Source organism: Triticum urartu, chromosome 3A, assembly GCF_056163025.1.
Source record: "Triticum urartu cultivar PI428250 chromosome 3A, HENAU_Tu73, whole genome shotgun sequence".
Lineage (NCBI taxonomy): Eukaryota > Viridiplantae > Streptophyta > Magnoliopsida > Poales > Poaceae > Triticum > Triticum urartu.
The window spans coordinates 10,683,870-10,707,543 of NC_141875.1; the positions used below are offsets into that span (position 1 = coordinate 10,683,870).

General features: G+C 47.7%; 4 protein-coding genes across 8 annotated transcripts; 1 reads left to right on the plus strand and 3 right to left on the minus strand.

Annotated features, from left to right (window-relative positions):
• Positions 1-1,036: 1,036 nt before the first annotated feature.
• On the minus strand, positions 1,037-2,317 carry LOC147977753 (putative F-box protein At3g52320). The gene has a single exon (XM_087514531.1). The coding sequence runs from the start codon at positions 2,315-2,317 to the stop codon at positions 1,037-1,039; it is 1,281 nt and encodes a 426-aa protein (XP_087370657.1).
• Positions 2,318-4,050: 1,733 nt separating this feature from the next.
• Positions 4,051-8,033, minus strand: LOC125542343 (glutamate decarboxylase-like). 2 transcript variants are annotated; one of them, XM_048705337.2, is made up of 7 exons: positions 7,692-8,033; positions 7,080-7,284; positions 5,831-6,031; positions 5,510-5,724; positions 5,089-5,342; positions 4,953-5,005; positions 4,051-4,793 (listed from the first exon to the last, which is right to left on the minus strand). In XM_048705337.2, exons 1-7 carry the CDS (start codon positions 7,784-7,786, stop codon positions 4,344-4,346), a joined length of 1,473 nt encoding a protein of 490 aa, XP_048561294.1. In that variant the 5' UTR covers positions 7,787-8,033; the 3' UTR covers positions 4,051-4,343. The 2 variants fall into 2 exon arrangements, with proteins under 2 accessions (XP_048561294.1, XP_048561295.1); XM_048705338.2 differs by lacking the exon at positions 7,692-8,033 and adding an exon at positions 7,364-7,637.
• A 5,064-nt stretch (positions 8,034-13,097) lies between these two features.
• Positions 13,098-18,193, minus strand: LOC125546457 (uncharacterized). The gene is made up of 6 exons (XM_048710713.2): positions 18,118-18,193; positions 17,166-17,596; positions 16,710-16,788; positions 14,966-15,072; positions 14,263-14,412; positions 13,098-13,817 (listed from the first exon to the last, which is right to left on the minus strand). Exons 1-5 carry the CDS (start codon positions 18,191-18,193, stop codon positions 14,311-14,313), a joined length of 795 nt encoding a protein of 264 aa, XP_048566670.1. The 3' UTR covers positions 13,098-13,817; positions 14,263-14,310.
• On the plus strand, positions 18,024-23,323 carry LOC125547580 (uncharacterized). Of its 4 annotated transcripts, XR_015599502.1 has the most exons (7): positions 18,024-18,330; positions 18,403-18,573; positions 18,683-18,977; positions 19,102-20,024; positions 20,145-21,028; positions 21,132-21,206; positions 22,222-23,323. XR_015599502.1 is itself a non-coding variant. In XM_087516432.1 (3 exons), exons 1-3 carry the CDS (start codon positions 18,192-18,194, stop codon positions 18,778-18,780), a joined length of 408 nt encoding a protein of 135 aa, XP_087372558.1. In that variant the 5' UTR covers positions 18,036-18,191; the 3' UTR covers positions 18,781-19,072. The 4 variants fall into 4 exon arrangements, 1 of the variants encoding a protein (XP_087372558.1); XR_015599501.1 differs by lacking the exons at positions 20,145-21,028; positions 21,132-21,206; positions 22,222-23,323 and having other exon boundaries at positions 18,031-18,309; positions 19,102-19,867; XR_015599500.1 differs by lacking the exons at positions 20,145-21,028; positions 21,132-21,206; positions 22,222-23,323 and having other exon boundaries at positions 18,036-18,330; positions 19,102-19,867.
• Positions 23,324-23,674: the final 351 nt, after the last annotated feature.

The window sequence follows — 23,674 nt, forward strand, 5'->3', positions numbered from 1 at the left end:
TGATTGAGGGGGAGTGTTAAACATTGTATAGTTGTGGCGTGTGTGTTGTAATCTTGTTAGGATAGGTTAGGTATTGAGATAAGATCCTAGCAGTTAGTTTAAAGCGATCTATCTCTACCTAACCTAAACCCTAACTTATCCTGTACTCCTATCGCCGCCACACCCTGGCTATATTAACGTGCAGCGCGCCCCTGCAGATGCATGCGCTTCAGCACCTCTTTCTACAGAACCTAGTTTCTCTAGTACTTGCAGATGCGAGTGGACGGACCCAGCTGTTCAGTGCAGTTTCAGTCTTCTCTAGAAGAATACTACCACAACTCCCCACCAAAAAACAAAACCTAAAAAAAATACTACTACAACTCCTGGAAGGAGACAGATATAATCATGTCCAATTCTCGCTATAGTGGCGAGCTTTAGTCTCCATAAGACCTACCTAACCAGATGCAATAGATGCATGGAGAAAACAGAATTATAACATGACACCTCATTGGCAAGTTGACTATTATGATGCAATATGGAAGCATTCGATTTAACTAGCAGTGCTCCAAGGTATCCTAGAAGTCAGGTGCAGCTTGCAAGTCAGCCAAGATGCAAATCTGCCAATTCTCATTGTCAGCTACAACAAAAGGGTGCAAACAGGAAACACACTAAAAAAATGAGTATTAAGAAGACCACTAGATCAAGAGGTAAGATCAGTTCTTCGGTTCAAGAAAGAGGTACAATGCATATATAGATTGCAAAAAATTGAGTACTGAGAAGACCACTATATATAAATGGAATAAAATACTTAAAACGCAGAGTACAATGGCCTGGTAATTTTAGCATCAACACAAGCAGCAGTCACTTCATCCCGAAAGGAAAGGGTATCGAAACAAGCATAGGTTCAATGCAACCACATAACACTCACTTCTGATCATAACATTTTATACATCAACAGTTCAACACAAAAAGAAGAAGTCACCATGCTCATAGACACTGCAGCTCACGAGGATACGAAAACCAGGACGTTAAGAAGCACCACCTCACTCAACAACCATCAGATGGAAGGGATGAAAGGGGGACCATTCACAGCATAACCTTCTAGTGCCTTGAAGAAATCATGAGGAACAAGAGTTTGCTTCAGCCGTTGATCCCAGGAATGGCAGCTCCGTAATGTAGAAACCAGTTTGCCATCAGTGTCAATGTAAAACATCGAACGACCAAAACAGACCAGCAAGAGCGCGTTACCACCATCACCCGAAACAACGTCCAGAAACCAACCACCAGCAGGACCTTCAGGCCTCCCCCTGATTCTCGCGATCGGCAATCGAACCCGGTACTTCAAGTCCCAAGCCTCACTTTCGTAGTTGTGTAGCGCCCATATGTCAACAACTTGGCCGGTGGTCATGCTGTTACAGGTATAGATGCCAAGCATGCCATCCATCTCAAAGATGTATGACTTGGTGGGAACAAGTGGAGCACGCATCTGCCGAAACGACTCGGCTATGGTGTCGAATACTACCAGTTTGCTTCCAGTGTCCTCCTCCGATGGGTTGCGATAAAACACTCGGTACCAGTGCAGGCAATCACGCAGCCGGACAGGTACACCGGCTTCAAAGATCGCCGACGCTAGCTTGGTCTCGGAGCCGCACCCGACGTGCCTCGGTGGCTGGTGGGAGCCCAGCGCAAGGACATAGAAGCCAGTTCGGTCGGTAGGCGTGTCCCACTGCGTCGTCTCGTGCTTCCTCCCTTGCAGTAGCAGCCGGTACTCGCCGGTAGGGCGGTGCGGGTACATCCCCAGGATGTTGAAGTCCAGCAGTAGGCCGGGGGAGGCCATCTCACGCGTGGTGGGGTTGCAGACGGAGAGGCCCGTGCGAGAGGCATTCAAAATGCTATGCCTGGTTGAGAGGAGGAGGAGGCCGTCGCAGCAGGCCTCCAGTTGGTAGGGACGGTCAAACCGGACGACGGTGTGGAGCTGGGCGGCCTGGTGGTCGAGGAGGAGGATGTCTTGCTTCCTGTCGCCGCCGATGTACTCACAGTGGGAGAAGATGGAGAGGGCGGGCTGGCGGGCGTGGTGGGCGAGGAGGAAGGGGCGGGTGGAGGTGGCGCTGCGCCAGCCGCGGCGGACGGCGCGGCAGCGGAGGAGGGACTTGGGGTCCAGGCGGACCAAGATCTCCCAGAGGACGATGGCATCTGGGAGTTGGCGGAGGAGAGGACCCTCTCCTGCTGCTGCCGCCATGGTCGCCGGCTGGGACTTGCGCTGCTGCCGTCGCGCGGAGGGGGTCGATATTTTCTTTTTGAGGGATCGATAATGGCTAGGAATGTAGGACGTCGGCATGTGGGAGTCGGACCTCATGATCGATAGTGACTAGGTAGATGTTGTCAATACCTATGATGAAATCTAGCTGTTCCTCAATTAATTATAAAAAAAGTCCATTTTACTCCCCTGAAGAAAATGGATTGTTGGCATAACCCCTTGAACTTTTTTTTGGTTCACTTAACCCCTCGATCTATTCAATACCGTTCAAAAATAGTCTTGGACGGATTTTCTTAGGTGGTTTGCTGACGTAGACACTGTCAAAATGGTTTGTTGACCAATGAGGCCTTGTGGTTAGGTGAACAACACAGCCTGCGTTCAGTTCATGCCGATGGTGCTGTCGTTCTTCGGCCGCGCGGCTAGCGCCTCGTCCTCGTGTTGAAATCTTGTTCAAGAGGTTCACCTCGCTCAGCTATACATTCCTAGAAAATGAATTTCTTCGGGTCGCCGCAAATCATCGTCGCCCATGTCTTCTTCCTTGCCTCAGGCATCGACCACCGCCATCTTGATCTCTTCCTCTGGTGAGCCCCGATTCTCCTCCTCTTCTTCTCGAGCACCATCGTGCTCCCCTGAAGCTAATCGCCCCCTTCATCTGGAGCAGCGTGTCCTCAGGGACCTCTTCCCGCATGGCCAAGCTCTGGCGCCCGCTGTAGTTATTTGTTCGCGTGGCCAGCGCCTCCTCCTCGATGTGAAACCTTGTGTGAGAGTTTCGCCTTGATCCATTACACATTCCTGCCAAAGGAATTAGTTTGAATAGCTGTAAATCGCCCTTGCTCATGTCTTCTTTCCCGCCCCCGACATCCCCAACCGCCTCCTTGATCTCATCCTGTAGTGACCCTTGATTCTCCTCTTCTGGTTCCCAGGCACCATGGCGCTCCCCTAAAGTTGACGGGCTAGTCTATTAGAGCCACACGCCCCCGAGGACCTCTCCCTGCACGGGCATGCTCCGTCGCCCGCTGCTGCCGTCGAACATGACAACCAGTGCACCGGCCTGCTCCGATGCCCCGCCGTCGCTGTCGTCCAGCCATCTCCCCATCCCCCCTTGGCCTCTGCTGACGCCGCCATGCCCATCATCAGTCGACGCCGCCGACCGCCCTGCCCAATCCTGTCGTGGCCCCTGTTGTTCCCAGACACCATGAACCGGATGGGAGGACGCGCCGCATCACAGGGGACACTCTGATGGTCGTAGCTCTGCCGGGGGTAGCCTGTGCCACTGAGACGAGCGCCCGAGCTCCTCTCTGTCCCGCGAGCGAGCGATGGATGAAGGAGATAGACCTGCCAGGTGGGCCCGCCTCCTCTAGGCCTCACCCGTCAATCTCAGCCACACCTGACAAGGGAGGCCCACCCGCAGGTCGATACAACCGTTGACCAATGCCACATCAGCAGTAAGTGGTGACAAATCATCCAGGGGGTCTTTCATCCGATATGGGTTTGTTTAGGGGGTGAAAGGAACAGAAAAATAGATGAGGGGGTAATGTGAACCACCAACTTAATTCAGGGTAGTAAAATGGACTTTTTTCATTAATTATCATGTTTGGAATTTTTTCGAAGGTGAAGAAAGAAGAGAAGAAGCTAAAACAACAGTCTGCGGCGAAATGGTCCCGACCGCCTTCAGGATTCTTGAAGGTCAACACATGTGGTGCTCTTCAAAAGAGATCCAACACTGGAGGTTGGGGCTTTGTCATTAGAGGTGAATATGGTGAAGCTAAGGCTGCTGGCGCAGGCAACCTGGAGAGAGTCACGGACGCATTACATGCTGAAGCTTTGGCAACGTTGTCCAGCAGCACTATATAATGCAATACATTCAAAGGATACAACAAACACGTAACATTCCGACACAGAGCTAAGCAAACAACAGATACATAGCGACCTCGATGGAGAGGTGTCCTTCCTGTACAGAACCACAGACGAAATAAGGAGGAGGCAGGTCCTGACAGTTCACATTTGCACCCCTCCACAATAATAATTACACAAGATACAACATAGACATACGTGATGAAAGAAAGAAGGCGCCAGGCGTCTCACCAAGCAAGCACCACCCCGGCCTTCAGCAGACGCCGGCCTTCTTGTTCCCGGCCAGGCCCTTGAAGGCCTCGGTGACGGCGTCCACGGTGCTCTTGGAGGCGCCCTCGGCGGCGGCGGCGGTGGACAGCTTGATGGCGTGGACGGCGTGCGCGTCCAGCTCGCCCACGATCTTGTTGATGTCGGCGAGGAGCCGCTGCGCGAGGCTCCGGTTGAAGTCCTCCCGGATGACGATGCGGAGGACGGCCACGTGCTCCGCGTCAGCCGGCATCGTGTAGGCCGGCACGATCCACCCGAACCGCCTCAGGTTCTCCGAGATGTCGAACACGCTGAAGTTGGTGCTGTCCTTGAGCCTGATGGCCACCAGCGGCACGCCGTCCGCCTTGGACAGCACGTCGAACCGCCCCGTCGCGTCGATGCCCTCCTTCAGCACCGCCGCGTTCAGCTTGCAGTTCTCCATGATGTGCTTGTACCCCTGTGTGAAGTGGGTGAAGAAAGATGTCAAACACTGAAACAACACTTGTGCCAAATGTATTGTATCATTTCATATATCTTGTACATAGGAATTTTTCTTGTTGGATCAAAATTCTCTACAGTTTGCATATGAAGGAAAATGGAGGCTGACGACGCATACCTCGAAGCCGAGGCGGATCAGCTGATAGTATTGCGCAATGATCTGGCTAGCGCCTGCACATAATTCACACAGCACACGCCTAAGTTGTTGTAACATCACAGAGAAATCATGCTGAACTAGAGAACGATATACTGACCCTTGGAGAAGTTCAGTGTGAACGTGGGCTGATCTGTTCCTAGATAGTTTATGTGGAAGATGAGTTCGTCGGGCAGATCGGCTTTGCTCCGCCAGATGACCCATCCAACACCAGGGTACACAAGGCCATACTTGTGCCCACTAACGTTGATGCTCTTCACCAACGGCAGCCTGAAGTCCCATTCAAGCTCAGGCTGGAGAAAAGGAGCGATGAATCCTCCACTGGCAGCATCAACATGGATCGGCACATCCCACCTGCATTATGTGTATGATGGTATGAAGACATATGTCAAACCATGTTATCCATCACTATGATGACTAAACATATGTCAAACTGTGCTGCATACTTTCTGCACAATTTCAATGATATTTGTCCATCACTATGATGACTAAATATAATTGACAGCATAGAAAATACATACCCTGTTTCCTTGTTCTTCGCCACAAGAAGGTCATTCAACAGTTTCACATCTTCGTACTCTCCAGTGAGAGTAGACCCCAAGATGGCTGCAACACATATAGTGTTCTCATCCACCATTTCAACAGCCTTCTTGGGATCCATGACATAGTACCCTTCAGTTAACTTGACCTCCTTCAGTTCCACCTCGAAATATCTAGCAAATTTCTCCCAGCAAACCTACGAGCACATGAGAGGTTACAAGAGGCACCTTTCCTGGCACATAAATACAGTGGTAAAGTTTAAAAGATTTTACTTCACGGAACAACAACAACAGGAAAAATACCTGAACATTTGCGCCAGTAACAATGTTAGGTTTGTCACATGGCTTCCCCTGCTCCTTCATTTTGTTTGCCCACTTCCTCTTGAACGCCAGGCCCGCAAGCATTATCGCTTCCGAGGACCCCACTGTTGAGACTCCGATAGCAGTCTCATCCTCACCGATCGGTGCATTGAACAAGTGAGCTATCATGTTTACACAACGGTTCTGCGAAATTACAAACAAGTGATAAGCAAATGCGTATAGTGCTTAAAATCAACAGCTTGTCCATGCATTCCGAGATATAGGAATATTGGTTGTTAAAATCGAACAACAACAGTATATGATAATAAGCGTATTACAGGAAATAAGTGGATTAGAAGCAGTGCTCTGCTCCATGGGTTTGTAACAGGTTTTGCATAGTCGTCTTGCAATTACCTGGCATGGTGCCCACCAGAAATCGCATTACAGTGTTGTTTGCATTGCGTGTTCTTAGAAACAGCATAAAAAATATAGTCACTATAACCAAATTCCCTACCAGGTGATGCCTAAAATAGGAAGATTTCTTAAAGTGTACTAGTTCCAGATTCAGCCAGACCGAACCCAGACCAAAACCATCCATCCGTGTCACAACCAGTTCAAGGTTCAACCATATGGATAACAAAACAGCCATCACTTTCCCGTTACTGAAGCAAACTATGTTCTCAAGAAGGTTGATAGGCCGGTGGGTCACAAACAGTTACTAGTAAATGAACCACACCAAACTAGTATGGGATGTTCCACTACTATGCACCTGTGGCTGGCTAGCATCAGGTGGTTATCTGCAGCTCTCAAGAAGCCTGATGGATACGTTCTCCTATTCAGATTGTGGATTAGCGAATTCATTCATCTCGTCGGGTCAAAATTCACTGGTGGCTGAGGAACATCAGCACCGTTATCTAAAGCCTGATGGACATGTTTTCCTGTTCAGGATATGGATTACCATGCACAGCCATTGGTTTTCTCCTCTGCCGCGCTCCGGTTCGCCGGAGCCACCACCGCCGGCGGAGGCAGAATAGAAGGGAGCAGCAGAGCAGAACAGAGTAGAAACAGAGCGGTACCAACCCAAACCTCCTGGCTGCTGGGATCTCGGACCCTTCCATTTTTAGGAGATTTGCTACTAGTACTTGTGAACATATTAGTATAAGTGTTGGGGATTGTCCCCTTGCCCCGAAATGGTAAGGAAAAACAAATTAAAAAAGGAGAGTGGGATCTGGTGTGTGCATCCCGGCCGGACCTGGAGCTCGGTGGTGACGGGGTACTCGTCCATGTCGACGTAGTTCTTGTTAACGGAGTCCATCATGAGCTTGCCGCACTCGGGCTCCATCCAGGTGGTGACGAAGGACGCCAGGTTCAGCCGCGGGTTCCCGTCCAGCATCAGCTCGTCGCTGATGATCTGGTACGCCGCCTCCTTCGGGATCGATCCCTCCGGCATCCGGTACCTGCACCCAGCAACGTCCGTCAGATCTCCGGCCAACATCCGGTACCTCCGGCCGCTCTCTCTCTCTCTCTCGTCCTCACCGCGGGAGCTCCTCGCGCACGTAGCGCGAGGAGAAGGTGGAGTAGACGGCCTCCCCCGCGCTGGAGCTCGCGTGCGAGATCACCATGGCCGCCGGCGCTCACCGCTGCTGCTCTCCGCTGGTGGATAGTGTGTAGCGCAGTGCAGGCGACGGGGGGTGGATGGAATGAAGGATGAGATCGGGCAGTGGTGGTGTCACACCGACGGTGTGTGCGCTGGAGCCTTGTAGTGGAGTGGTGGTGGAGTGGTGGTGGGGTAGTGGGTGGCCGGTTACCGCTAGCCGTACTGGCGTGGTGTGTGTGGAGGAGAGAAGGAGGGGAGGGGACTGACCGGGGGAGCTGGTCGCGGACGTAGCGGGAGGCGAAGGTGGTGGAGTGCAGCGGCTCGGCCGTGTCCGACCCCGTCGCTGCCACAGTTACGACCATCGTCCTCCTCCTCGCTGTCGCGGGCACCACCGGGAAAGTGACGGCGAGTCGGCCGGGAATCGGTTCGCTTCTCCACGAATGAATGGAGGCGGAGGCGGGCGTGGGTGTGCTTTCTCTCTCTCTCTCTCTATCGGTCTCGGTCGGCGGACCGGCGCGGCGATGGGACTCATGGGAGGGACGGCCCTTTCCTTTTGTTTAGTGCAGCGGGGCACACGTACGCGCGCGCCGTGGCACGCGTCGCGCCGCGAGCTGGCGAGCTGGCCACAACATAGTCGGCCGCCCATTTATTATTTTTGCATTAAGACGGGAGGGTGAAATGCGACGCGCCCGGCGGGAAGGTTGACGCGTGCCGGTGCCAACAACATGTCCCCGTTGGACAGAAAACATATTTAATTTGCCCCGTCAGACTGAGATTCAGTGAAACCTCGGTCTGTTCGATGAGCACTTCTTCTTATCCCACGGAGTGATTCCATTAGAGCAACTCGAACGGGACAAAGTTTTTATCCGTTTTTTGTCCGTTTGAATCGACCCGGCGGACACAAACGTCCGGCAATATATTTGGGTCGGCGTGAGGCTGGCCCGCCCCATTTCATCGACGCGTCAAAAAATGTATTGCAAGCATTTTAAAAATAAATACATGCATTTAATTAAATATAAAAGCCGGTCACGAAGACCGGCGAAAGTTCATATTATATTAATTAAAATACTAAAAACTAGATGACGCGTTGCCCTAGGCGTCTGCATCAGGACCGGTGAGGTTGATCAACGTCGGCGCAGGGCCGGCCCAGGGGAACGTCGTGTTCCAGACGGCGGTGATGTCGGGCTTTGTCGCCGCTGCCTGGGCCTGACACGCCTCCTCTTCGGCCTCGCGCTCGAGCATCTGCAGGCGCTGGCCCTCCCGGCGGTCCTCGGCAAGCCGAACGCGGCGCCAGTGGTCGAGGTAGGCCGCCTCCTACTTCTCCATCGCCCCGAGCCAGATCGGCGGAGCGCTGACCCACTCGCGGACTACTCTGGTTCAGGAGTAGCGCTCGATGTTGGCCGGCTCCTCCGGCTCAGCTTTGGGCGGGGACGGCGGGGCCACCGGCGGCACGACGCAGTCGCCCGCCGCGGAGAGGGCCATGGCCTTCGCCATGGCCGCCTCGAAAGCCGCCTCGTCCGCCTCTCTCCACCGCTCCTCCTCCTCGCTCTCCTTGATGGCCGCCTGGTAGGCGGCCTCGGCCTCCTGATCCTCATCGCGGACTAATGGGTTTCGTAGTAATTTCAAAAAAAATTCTACGCACACGCAAGATCATGGTGATGCATAGCAACGAGAGGGGAGAGTGTGATCTACGTACCCTTGTAGATCGACAACGGAAGCGTTAGCACAACGTGGTTGATGTAGTCGTACGTCTTCACGGTCCGACCGATCAAGCACCGAAACTACGGCACCTCCGAGTTCTAGCACACGTTCAGCTCGATGACGATTCCCGGACTCCGATCCAGCAAAGTGTCGGGGAAGAGTTCCGTCAGCACGACGGCATGATAATGATCTTGATGTACTATCGTCGCAGGGCTTCGCCTAAGCACCGCTACAATATTATCGAGGACTATGGTGGAAGGGGGCACCGCACACGACTAAGAATATGATCACGTGGATCAACTTGTGTCTCTAGGGGTGCCCCCTGCCTCCGTATATAAAGGATCAAAGGGGGGTGCGGCCGGCCAGGGAGGGCGCGCCAGGAGGAGTCCTACTCCCTCCGGGAGTAGGATTCCCCCCCTTTCCTAGTTGGAATAGGATTTGGGAGGGGGGAAAGAGGAGAGAGAGAAGGAAGGGGGGGGCGCCGGCCCCCTCTCCTTGTCTTATTCGGACTAGGGGGGGAGGGGCGCGCGGCCCAGCCCTGGCCACCTCTCCTCTCTTCCACTAAAGCCCACTAAGGCCCATATACCTCCCGGGGGGTTCCGGTAACCTCCCGGTACTCCGGTAAAATTCCGATTTCACCCGGAACACTTCTGATATCCAAATATAGGCTTCCAATATATCAATCTTTATGTCTCGACCATTTCGAGACTCCTCGTCATGTCCGTGATCACATCCGGGACTCCGAACAAACTTCGGTACATCAAAACTCATAAACTCATAATATAACTGTCATCGAAATCTTAAGCGTGCGGACCCTACGGGTTCGAGAACAATGTAGACATGACCGAGACACGTCTCCGGTCAATAACCAATAGCGGAACCTGGATGCTCATATTGGCTCCTACATATTCTACGAAGATCTTTTATCGGTCAGACCGCATAACAACATACGTTGTTCCTTTTTTCATCGGTATGTTACTTGCCCGAGATTCGATCGTCGGTATCTTAATACCTAGTTCAATCTCATTACCGGCAAGTCTATTTACTCGTTCCATAATACATCATCTCACAACTAACTCATTAGTTGCAATGCTTGCAAGGCTTATGTGATGTGCATTACCGAGAGGGCCCAGAGATACCTCTCCGACAATCGGAGTGACAAATCCTAATCTCGAAATACGCCAACCCAACATGTACCTTTGGAGACACCTGCAGAGCTCCTTTATAATCACCTAGTTACGTTGTGACGTTTGGTAGCACACAAAGTGTTTCTCCGGCAAACGGGAGTTGCATAATCTCATAGTCATAGAAACATGTATAAGTCATGAAGAAAGCAATAGCAACATACTAAACGATCGGGTGCTAAGCTAATGGAATGGGTCATGTCAATCACATCATTCTCCTAATGATGTGATCCCGTTAATCAAATAACAACTCTTTTGTTTATGGTTAGGAAACATAACCATCTTCGATTAACGAGCTAGTCAAGTAGAGGCATACTAGTGACACTCTGTTTGTCTATGTATTCACACATGTATTATGTTTCCGGTTAATACAATTCTAGCATGAATAATAAACATTTATCATGATATAAGGAAATAAATAATAACTTTATTATTGCCTCTAGGGCATATTTCCTTCACGGACGACAAGCACGGGCGGCGGCAGGCTGTGGTCGACGCCGCGGACGCCGCGTCGCCTCGCCTCCTCGTGCTCGATGGTCCAGTTGAGCGAGTCGACGGCGAAGCGCGGGTCGGTGCGCTGCTCCTTGCTCAGCAACGCCCGCCGGCGCCGCACCTCCTCCGCATGGGCCCTAGCCGTCCACAGCACCGCCGGCACTGGGATCCTCTCCGGATCCAAATGTCAGTCGTGCGGCAGCGTCACGTCCAGGTACGGCAGAGGCACGCGGTGGTGCCAGTGCCACTCGGCCTGGTGCACCGGCACGCTGATGCGCTGCCTCAGCCGGGGAGCGCGCGCCGGCGCGGGAGGGCGGGGAGGGAGGGGGAATGGCGGGCGGGGCTTTGCCCTTGCGGCTGCTGCCGACGCCGGAGAAGAAACCCATGCTGGCGGTGGCTAGGGTTGTCGCCGGCGTGGGGGCAGGGGTGGCCAGATGGGGACGGGGGGCGAGTGGTAGTGGATGAGGACGGCCCCGCCGCACGCCCGGCTTAAAAAAGAACGACCGCCATCGCTGACGCGTGGGCCCAAGATGGGCGGTCGTCATAAATTATGTTGACCGTAGCGGTTGGACAACCGCCAGGTGGGGACGCGGCGGACGGCGAGGAGACGCGCGGCGCGTCCACTTCGCGTCCGCACCGACGCATTCCAGGCGCAATTTTGGGCCGGAAATGGATCGGCGCGGACGCCGGACATACACGATTTGAGTTTGGGTCGGCGCGTTGGGCTGCCACTTTTGTCCGCACCGACCCAAACGGACGCGGACGGACGAAATGAATCGCCCCATTGGAGTTGCTCTTATAAACCTTTGAAAAGATTTCACTGTAAAACACACGTGCAATAAAATGAGTGAATTTACACTCTAAAATGCATTTATTTACATCCGTATATAGTTCACAATAAAATCTTTACAAAAACTTACATTTAAAAATAAAGGGAGTATATGATTTAAATGTTGACGTTGTAGAGATCGTCGAAAAAACGAACCCTCATCTTCAAATACCTAAAATCTGTATCCTGGCCTCTCTTATCACGATCATTTTAACCTTGCGGTCACATCTAAACATGGATTTCTTTTTTGCAACAGGAAAGGCCGGGATTGGTGGATTAGGCAGCACATGTGTGGGGTCCACTCGTCAGTAAGAGAAAGAAAGAATTCGAAAAAGAGGCCTCTGTGTTGAACTGCGGAATGTGCGCACCAATCTAGCTAAGGGCGTTTTTAACCGATCCCTTATAATGGTTTGCTCCACTAACCGGAACATTAGCTGATCCCTAATTCGTCGTAAGGGAGTAAAATTTTACTCCTCTCCATAAAAATCTCCTTATATTTACTTCGCCGTTTGGCTGAGTAAAAGCCGCGCCTCTCCTCCACTGCCACCCCATCCCCTCTCGTGTCGCATCTGCGCCAGTGCCGCCCCTCCCGCCCCCCGCCCGCGCCGGCCCACCGCCAGGGACGCTCAGTAGGCTCCACCGTTGTCCCCTACCTCTTGGATTTGCGCCGCCTTGATGCGACCGTATCTATTACGGTGGCAACGGACATTTCGAAGGCTGGCCAAGGGCAGAAGGAGATATATGTCGTACCAGCTCGACGTCGGGCGAAAATTGTACATGCAGTTATTCAAGATGACACTCGTCAGACCGACAAAGTTCGGATCATACCGGAGAAGGGAGTGAAGCCGACATTCAGGACTCCATACAACTTTTTGACAGTGGGCAAAATTCATCTGAAGTTAAATTGAAGTCAGGTCAACTTATTGTGTGCTTTTTTTATTTTTAGGTTCAGTAGTACGTGCGTGTACTAGCTACACACCTAGGCAAGTATCTAAATTAGTAGTACTACTAGGACAACACCCTTGCGTTGTAACGGGGCATGCCTATTCTATGCAACACCAATCAGTTGCAAATAAGAAGTAATTTTGACAACATGACTTATCTCCAAAATAAAATAAAATGCAGTAGTCATAATAGTCCTGCGGTGATGGATAAATGAGGAAACTGAGTTTGATTTCCTGCCATAATCGACTTACACTGGCTCCAGATCGACATACAAGGCCCTTGAAACGTGTTGAATGCATCCGTTGCAACCCGGCCCAACACAGCTATCACTACGAAAGGATGGCACAACTTAGGATTGGGCAACATAAAGCAGGACTTTATCGTTGTTACAAACCAAGACACTTGTTAGTATGAAATCCAGAGAAGATTGTTTTAGAAAAGTAAAAAATAATACTGGGTGCACTATCAATTCATAAAAGTACCCAGATGCCTACTAAAATTAAACTGGATCAACAAATCATCTAGCAAAAATCCCTGAACATTACACCTTTTCATCATTCGCCAATTCAATTATGAAAAAACAAATCATCAATCAATGATATGAAATAGTAGCAGTATGCTGCATTTGGGCTATAGTTTCTGCAGCTGATGGAGCAAGTGCAAAAGATACCCAACACTCCACACGGCAAGGCACATCTTATTCCCTATTTTAGCTTTTGGACCAAGACCACACAGAGAGACCCGTCGTCCATGGCAAGAACTGTCCTGGCAAGGATTGAAAAGATTCAAGGCCCTACAATGGCGATGGATCCCAGTGCTAGCTAAATATGTCTTCTAATCTACTGAATGCCTGAATGCAATGCCCTAATCACGGATCGGCGACTTTTGAATGTGATGCACTAATCTCACGACTCCTCATGTGGAGGCGGCAGATTAGCGTGCCAGGCCGCCACCGACGTCCGAGCTCTATGCAAACTTGTGGGATCCTGGGGGAGTGAGCGCCCAGGATAGTACAGCACCTATGCATACACACACACCAGTACAAGAAGTTCTCCGAAACGTCGCAGAACAGCGGATCAAGCCGCCGTGTCGACCGCCGAGCCCTCCTTCCACGCTGCCGCAGATCAGTCGGTCGTCCCGTCATCGTTGACCGAGCTCTCCATTAGTGCCACTGTAGAGCAGCCTGCCACATCGCCGCGCCAAGCTCTCCATCCGACCCACCACATAACTTTGCCTTGTACTCTAAGAATATAATAGTTAGCAAATCAATTGGTTGTCAAGAAATAAACAAGCGACTGTCTTCTGTATATTACTGTCAGTTGTTCAATGAAGATGGCTGTGCATTGTGGAATTACTCCACTCAAAATACTGGAATGCCCAAACTGAAGACCTAGACACCTAACAACTATTTTATAGAGAACCCCACATAGTTCTTTTATAGAGAACTTCGCAAACCTCGACTAATCTATATCATGCAGGGAAAGTATCAATCATATATATCTTCAGAATCCCCATACACATCAAGAAGCATTATATCCCTTTTCTTACTGTTAAATCATTCTTATTTCCTCCTTGAACCAAACTCGCCATGCCTATATCCTTCGAGCCAAGGGAATATTGTACTATGCAGAGGAGAAGATTAACACTCCATATTGAGAGAACAAATCAAGTTTAGTATAGGTGGTACCAGTGCCATGTTTGAGATCATGTCGTTGCTGCTGAACCTTGTACTATGTCATCTAGCAGAACACGTAATTCCTTTGCCTCGTATATATTTCCCTTGATGCATGGATGGAGCTGAACATGCCCTGAACTCTGCTCTCCTTTCCTGTTTTGACTTCAATAAACTTGAGTACATAGTATTCACACTACTACTACTGTACAACATATAATTGATATTTTACTGTGTGAAAAGAAATTAAGTCAAGACCCTGAAGAATGCTACAAAAATATCTAAATGTCCACAGCGATGTTCTTAAATTCTGGACAAAGCTTGTAACCCAGATGTAGATTTCAAGCTGGAAGTTTTATGCACAATCCTTCATATGTTTGGCAAGAAAAATAATATCAATGAGCTTCTAGCTTCTGCACCAACGAATATATACCAGAATCTAGCCTTTTGTAGCCAACCAAACCTAGAAAACAAAGTTTAGAGGGGGGTGGGAGGGGGAAATAGTCTGTCCACTTGCTCTGTAACATTAGGAGCCATGATACGCCAGTTTTCTGCTCAACTATTCGAAGTATAAACCAGTTTTACTACTGAGTGCCAACTCGAGAAACAAAATCGCATATGTCATCTTACAACGTAGCAGTAAGCGTTAATTAAGAAGCAATATCTCATATTGTGTAGCTAGAGGAAATGAACATATCAGTCATGAAAGTTGACTCACAGTATTCTTCCTGGGGGCATCCAGCCCTAGTTGATAGCAAGAATTCTTCATGCAATCTTCTCCTTGTTGGTCACCTTTCCGCACGTCACCTATGACATAGTCATAACCTGCACGGGCGAGTGCCAAGAACCCAAAGTTCAAGATCAAATTAAATTAATCGCCAAATAACAACTTAGAACTTGTGAAGAAGCACAAAATGCTAGAGTCCAGAAATAGAGGCAGATTAATTCTACTAAAGTTTTAAGATATTGAAATATTTTTGGTTTGATAACATGTGAATAGAAATTTCGAAAAAATGGTGGCAAGTCATACAACAGACAGATAAATTTGTCCAAGAACTGATCCTCCATGTCCGGAGAGAACAATCACAGCTACATGGAAGATTTCAACATGTTTAATTGAAAAACTTTGAGCATATTAACATCCTCCGAAGTCTGAATCTCTCCACCTTCCACTCTATGGGCATTGTCTTCCATGCGATAAATGTAACTATTTCGCATGAAAGGTATAATATAAACTCCCAACAGAAGGTCAGAATTAACATGTTCAAATCCTGCACTTGTATTGATGGACAAAAGGTTCATGACTTGCACACAGACAACTCTTGTGGGCAAGAAAGGGACCCATTCGTTGCTGCTTCTTTGTTTCTCTGATCAGCTTTTGCTAGGACTGAACTAAAGAAGAGGCCTTTTAGATTCAGAACCTAAAACCTTGCTCGTTGTAGAATCCTTCTCTGAATTCCAAACTTTTTGCAAGAGCAGTCATTGTAGATCATAATTTACCATGTGATTCATCGGAAAAAGAAAAGGAATGGAAAAATGCCATGCTACAAACATAATATAACTGAATATCGCATTGTCATATACAGTACGGATTATAAGATGCATAGCTCTAATATCATCATTTTGCAGAGGGAAAGGCTTTAGACTTTTAGTGCATTAACATCAGAAGATAGCGCTAACAATAGAAAAGAAGTGGCTTATATTTAGAGAAGTAGAACATAAATAAAAGGGAAGCAATATACATAAATAGCAAGATATTCTATGATACACACACACATCAGGTTTCTGATGGTCCACACAACATCAGAAATAACAATATATATCTAGAAAAGAACTATGTAGGGTTCTGTTTTCTGATCAATTGAGAAAGCCACAGCCTCCTTCCCACGAGAGAGCATGATCCATGAATTGCAGCAGCTAGCCACTACAACATGAGAGGATCATAGTAGCTCGGCAACCGTCGGTGACCCAAGTGCAATGTAACTAACTGCTTGTGTGACCTTAATATGATTTAAATTGATGTACCCAATATGTTTGTCAAGAAAAATCCGAAAACAAAACTGCTTGTGCGACCATACGGATTAAATTGCTGAATCTCAGTATAGTGGAAAAGATATTAATAACCTACAGGGTAAGATTTCCAATCCTAATGTTTGCTAGCATGCATAACAATGTGACTCCCAGCATGCACCAACAATACGAAAAGATTAGAGCTGGAAGGCATCTGAATTCCTAATACAGAGAACATGATGAGCAAAAACTAATTCAAGTTGAACAGAACCAAATCCTACAGCTCACCCATCTTATGAGGTAAGGGTTCCTGCTTCCAAAATATAATTTTCTTTGCAAATTCAGATGACCATTATAAGAATAATTAATACATGGCATGGCCATAAATTATATCCGGAACAAAATTTGTTGAAGCAAGAACTTGAGCAACTATTTCCAACTGTGTGGGTTACCTCTGATCTCTGTGGGGATGAGAAGGTCCTCAGTGAAGGACGAAGCGGCCACAGTGGATCCATGACCTGAGATGGCATCCTGTAGATGCCAAACCATAGAATACAGAGCATGTTTACCAAAAGATCGCAGCACCTCCGATAGCTCAATTTGGTCGGATGAAGGTAAACAACAATTAAAACTAAAAAGGCGCAGCAAAGATAAATGGAGGTGCCGTGTCTAGGCAAAAAAAAGGTCAACACCTAACTGTAACTTCTTCATACAATTAAAGAAAATCTGCAGATATACATTTGTCAAGCAATAGGAGTCGGCGTACCCATGTGTCTTGAGACTCCACATGATGTAAATTAATTAGCAAACCATTATTCTAGTAACCTGATTCACTCCCACCATCATAACATGCTTTGAATCATATGGAAGGAGATTTAGTCTCATGATGTATTCATGTGAGAGTTTACCTTAAGGATCTGTGACTGAAACTGGCTCGGACAAACACACAAACACCTTGTGTGCAAAAAATAACTGAGAACAAACACAAACACATGCTCGTCCAAATTTGAGGTGGAGGGCGGTGCAGAGGGGACGGCCAGGTCGCCGGCAAGTGCAACGACGCCCAGCTCGTGGTGGCTCTGGTCGAGCGGCGAGTGCAAGCCCTCCTGGGCGGCGCACAACAAGGAGCTCAGACGCGCGGGAGAGAGGAGGAGCTCGGGTACGCGGACGCGGGGCAAAGGGGGAGCTAAGGTGGAACGGTGGTGCAGGGTGCTGCCATTACCGGCGTCGTCCGGCGGCCGGCGGTCACCGGATCGAGCGCCGCGCGGGCCGCGGGCCTCCTGGCGGCTGGGATCAGGAGGCGAGGGAGAGAGGAGAGCCCGTGCAGCCGCGCTCGTGTCTGTTCACTTTTTTCATTTACAACCCCGGATGAAACGATTTTTCACTTTAAAATAGGGATTGCGGGTTGATTTCTTAGAAACAGAGGGACTTTGATGCAAAATTACTGACGTAGGGAAAGATATATATAGTAGTAGTATATATGGGTTGTCCGTCCGACTAGTCTCTACTCCTAATGTCTCAGTTGGTAGGGCGCGTTTCGGGTTTTATTTTCGTCCCACCTCACCCCGTCTTTTTTGGTACTTTTTTGGTACTTGCTCCCACCTCCCGCTCAGCCGAAACGGTTTATTTTCATACTCCCTCCCCCCTCCCAAGTAATTCCCTCCACGCAAAAGAAATCGAACCAACCAATCTCTACTCCTAATGTTTGGTAGTCTCCGTTTCGGATTTTTTTCGTCCCACCTCCAATGGTTTTTTTTCGTCGGCTTTTTTTCATCGGTTTTGTTTCGTCACATCCCGCTCCCACACCTTTGTCCACCGGTTTTCAGAATCGCAAAGGAAAAAAGTTCTCTCTCCTCCCACCAGCGGCCTCGATCTGGGATCGACAGGGACGCCGCCGCGGATCCCACGGCGCCACCTCGCCACTGCTGGTCGCCATGGCGTGGTGTCACCCCGCCGCCACCTCAGCCAAGCACCGCGCCGCCCCTCCAAACCCTAGCCCGCCCCCTCCGCCTGCCGACGGATCGCTTCCGCCCCTCCACGCGGCGAGCCACGGTGACCTCCGCCTCTTCAAGAGTACGTGGGCGATTCCGGGCGGGTTTTGTTTGGATCTGGGAGGCACTGACTCTCCCGTTCGTCGCGTCGCAGGGCTAGTGAGAGATCTGGATCAGGGCAGGGGCCGTCCCAGGGAGGTCGTGGAGGCGGCTAAGGACCAAGGTCTCGTGGCGCTGCACTTCGCTGCCGGGAAGGGAAGGCCACGGGTGTGCAGGTACCTGGTCGAGGAGCTAGGGGTCGATGTGGACGCCGTCGACGATGGAGGTGCGTGCCTCTGCCGTTTAATTTGCCTCTAAACTGTAAATGTGTCTGAACTGTACTCCTATATGGCTCGCGTTCAGAATTAGGCTATAGGAAACTGTATGTTGACCAGGAATTTACAACCGTCATGCTATGTGGATCTCGGCGGCGGCGGCGGCGGCTCCTCCCTCTACCCGCCCGCCGCGCTACCACCTCATCTCGCGCTCCTGACATGCCGAGGGGGCGAGAGGAGTAAGAGAGCAGGGACGAGTGCGCAGAGAAGAAAGATGCTTGCCGCGAAGCTGCCAAGCGGGAAAACAGATGAGGAGCGACACTTGCGGAGGCGGCCGAGATCGGGTACTACATCTTAGATCTTCACCGTCGTCTAGGTCAGGCCTCCCTCAGATGCCCTGATCCTCCATCATCAGGTTCTCCATCTTCTTAGATCTCGCCCTCCCTTAGAATAGTCTGATCTCTTTACTTTTGGGTTTCTAACATATATGATTGCCTTACTACCAAGATTGCTCTGACTGTGTCTTGGTATTTACTTAGATGAAAAGATCCAGTTCTTTGGCGACATGCAAAGCTGCCGGTGGTTGTTTGATCAATTGTGTGAGGTATCTCACATGGCACCTGAATGCGTATTAATGGTGTCAATCTGTATCTACATGTCGTGTGGTTCAAAAGCCAAAAAGGAGCAGCAGGATGGCCGGTCCAAGCTTGAGCAGATTCTGTGTTGGGGTTCGATGCTGAAATTCATTAGATTTCAGTTCTGTATAGTTTCAGGTTGGTTGCCAATGAAATAGACTGTCCAAGGCGCCTGAAGAAAATGTAATCCAATGGTAACACAATTAATTATTTGAAGTTGATTAAAAAATACAGAGAGGGTGGCTCTGCTTCGTCTTCTTTGATTACGAGCTCCTAGCATGTTTATTTATTTATTTCCCTCCAGTCGAAATTGCGCCATTGCTGGCCCTTCCCTTCCGATCCAACGGAGCACTTGCTGCCTCGTGTAAACGCCATTTAAATTTGTGCTTGCAAGTGACTGAATCCCGCCGAGTATTATTAGGCGGAGGAAGGGACAGAAACAGGGCACGCCACTCTGCATTTTTGGTCTCGCCAAAACGACTTCAGTATCAGCCAGGGGGCTGTGCATCACTGGGAATTTTCCATTTGGAAGGTCCAATTCCTGACCATGATGCTATATGAACCGCAACCTGGAACAGTGAATCCTGATAGCGAATGTGCCCGCGGCGCAAGAGAGGAGGGGGCATCAGCTTGAGTACAGCCAAGTGGCGGGACAGACAGGCGCGATGGCAATGGCAATGGAATTGGCCGACAAATTGCTACTGGTGCTCCAGAGCTACTCGCTGCCAGTTTGGGCCATAATAATCTCGGGGCTCTTCGTCGCCGTATCACTCTCGCTGTCCATCTACTTGCTCTTGAACCACCTCTCGGCCTACAAGAACCCAGAGGTCGGTTGCTTGTTATCATCAGTCGGTGTTGAATTTCTTATTTTCTATACAGCAGGGTAAATTGTTGCTGGAGCTGTGTTCGTGTTTGGACTCACCGCTGCTGCGTTTCTTTTTTTCCAGGAGCAGAAGTTCCTCGTCGGCGTCGTTCTGATGGTGTCGATATACGCAATCGAGTCGGTAAGGTGGCTATGCCATGTCTTGTTCAAGTGCGCGGTCACAATGTTGTTGGCTGGGAGAGGTCGATCCAGCCGTTAACTCTTGGCGTGGACCAGTAGGTTCAATTTCAGCTTTTATGTAATCTTTGTGTTGATTTCTTTTGAATTGCAAAATCATTTGCTGATACTTTTCTCCCCTTTCAGTCATAAAATGTAAGGTGACCTTCCACATTTAGTCCGATATTTTGTTCATACCTTGATTTTACTTCCGAACCGCCTTTTCTTTTAAGATTATCAAATGATATCTTTAACTATTTTATAAGGTACAGTTTCAAATTTAGTCTGAGATTTTTTTATCGTACTTTGAGTTTAGTTATGTGTTATAATTGATATAGTTCTTAGCTAATTTGACAAACAATGATGGCTCCAATGCCTATGTCGCTTCTTTGCTACAAAATGTAAAATGTGATTTATCTTTTGCCGATCTTCGTGAAAGTGTTTTTGTTTATACATTGCAGGAACCCATAAGCCAATAGTATTAGGTTTAGATGGCTTTCCAGGGATTGAAGTGGTTGGAGCTGCAGGCCGAACTCAAATTATTTGTTTTTTCAGTTCCATTTGTTAATTCAATTGCAAACATTGTGCTAATAGGTAAAGCTTCTGTTATTTACACCTTTTTTTATTTAACAAAATTGAATGTACAATTAGGCGTTTAAGTAAGTTTTCTTTGTGTAGATACACCATCTAGCCTTACTCACGCCCAACTCTTTTTATCATTCACTTCCAACTATATTTTTCACTTTGTGTAGATAAAGACATGTCCCAATCTTCTTGATCTGCTCACGTATGGTATGCATGAATCTCTAAGAATAATGTGGAATCATCTCATCTTCATGCTACTTCGCCAAGCAAGCTTACATATTTTTTGATCTATAGTTCATTTTTAATACAGGAGGCGATCTGAATTAAAGGAAGAACTCTATGTTGTCTGCTTGAATCAATTGTTCATCTCTACATTAACGAATAGGTATGGAGTTGCTTACTGTTACTTCAAATTATCAAGATTGTCTAATACTTGGTATTTAGTGATTAACATACCACTAAATATAATATCTCAGTTGGTAGTCTCCGTTCCGGGTTTTTTTTCGTCCCACCTCCCATGGTTTTTTTTCGTCAGATGACATTTGTTTTGTTATTTCTGATTAGAGCTTGCTGTGTCCATGTATAAATATTTTTGGGAGCGTACTATGACATTTTTGTGCCACGACACATTTGGTTTAAGTTTTTTAGAGCAAATAGGTGTATATATCATGATAATCATTTTCTAAGCATGTTCATGAAAATTACGTTTATGCTGGATCATTCCGAATTTTACTAACCTTGCCGGTAATGCATCTGTGCATGATCTTAATTGTTTGAATATTATCATTCAACATGAATGGGTGGCCTCACAACCAATATATAGTTGTACCCCAGTGGAACAACTTCATGTTAAACTGATGTACCAATCTGGCATATTGGCCCATCTGTACGTGGGAGGTTTTTTGGTGATATAATCATGCAGGTTAACCATCCATGCAATTGAAGTGACACGTCTAGATTTTTGGGGAAAAGCTGTTGTATATTCCCCGCATCTGCTCTTCATTGTCATAGCTACTTTGCTACCTCCCTGCAATCTGTATGAGTTGTGCGGTCTGAAGCTTTGAGTGAGAACACGCCTGATATGATTTACTTCTTTCTGCCCTGAATTAACAAGATGCTCAGTAACATTGTCTTGAAAAATAATGCATGCAAATGTGGATGTCAGATTGTTTTAAGGATTTGATTATGGTAGTTTTACCTATGACGATAACAAAATACAAAACACACACGAGTACTACTGAATTATGTTTTTCTATAGGTCATCAGATATGTTTGTGGAGGCGTTGGCTAGCAAATTTGTTAATTTTTGCACATAGTATCCAATTAGGTTTGCTAGATTTATTTTTTCATTCTATTAGTTGCAGGCCTCATATGATAACTTGCTTTCCTTTTGCCCGCAGGATCTTCACTAAGATATATCGAGCAGAGCTCATCACAACATCCTGTGACGTTCTCAACCATGTTATCCTTCACGATAAACATATTTTGAGGGAGACAAGAGAGCATCCAAGCACGACCATGTTGAACTTGATGTCTTGCTGCAGTACAAGCGGCTGTTGTCCCTTGATCCAGGTATGATTTCTGAAGATTATTTCACTAATTAGCTATACCCAGTGACCAGTGTAGATCTGGCACATCCACTTCTAAATGAACAAGATATTTCAAGGTGATGCATCGTGTCGTGGTCGTTGTCTGTGCTATCCGTCTTCCTCATTTGTGCTAATTTGATTACTCTTTTTTGAAGGCAGTGCATCGTCGGGTTTCTCATAACATGTTGGTAGATTTTATTTATTGTCTTCTTAAGAAATAGATCGACCCAAAACATTGTTCATATTTACAGGTTGATTATTTTCATAGATTTATAATCCAAATACATGACCCACTACAAGATTACGAGCTTGGAGTCGTCCTTCTTGTTTAGGAGGGCAGATTTGGTACTAAACACTTAATTGGTGTTGATAGACTTGTACTGTGAAAAATAATGGTAATATGAACAGACTGATAGTGGTACACATAGGGTGACAAGGAGTTATTATTTTCATTCCTATATGCAACTTTTCTGGCACTAACCAATAGCATTGTGCTGCCAGAACACCGTATGCTTAGTACTGATTAAATTTTATTATCAGCAAGTCATATGCCTTGGTTTGGTGGTGCACACCGCAAGAGCTCCTTAAATTTAGGGACCCATCAAGCCACAGTTTCATGGTTCTCAAGAACATTTATCTCGAGAAAATTCCAAATATTTTGGTACCAAATTTGTCTTTTCGTCATCCCATTTTTCTGATGTAAGTTGGATGACCTTCATTCAGTTAGAAGTATAAGAACCGCAACAGCTGCTGAAGGGTTTGATTAAGTTAGAAAAAAACTTCCACAAAATCTTGTCACCAATAAAATTTACCTATAAAGGAATCATTTTAGAAAATAGATACAAGATCCTTATCAGTTTGAGATGTTCAACTCCCAACTTGTCTTCTTTGTTCTGTTCTGTGCAAGTGTATCTTGTTGATTATGTGGATGGTGTACTTGTACATACTAAAATTGCGGGCAAAACAAAGTGATGGATGGTCTACAAGATGATATTAATGAATTAATCTTCAGGGTAAAATAATCTAACCAACATGCATCTGTTTAGTTTGAAATAATATTGCCTTCAAAATGTATGAATGCAGTCTTCGCATCTAATGTTGTAGAATCAAACATTGATGTTGCCTTACTAAGCATGTATGTAAATTCTCTTGGGGAGAAAAAATATTCACTTGCAATTTGCAACATTGTCCTGAAATACATGAGGTTCACACATATAATCATCTGTTTTATGTGGTTTGTTATTTGTGATCAATGCAAATGCTT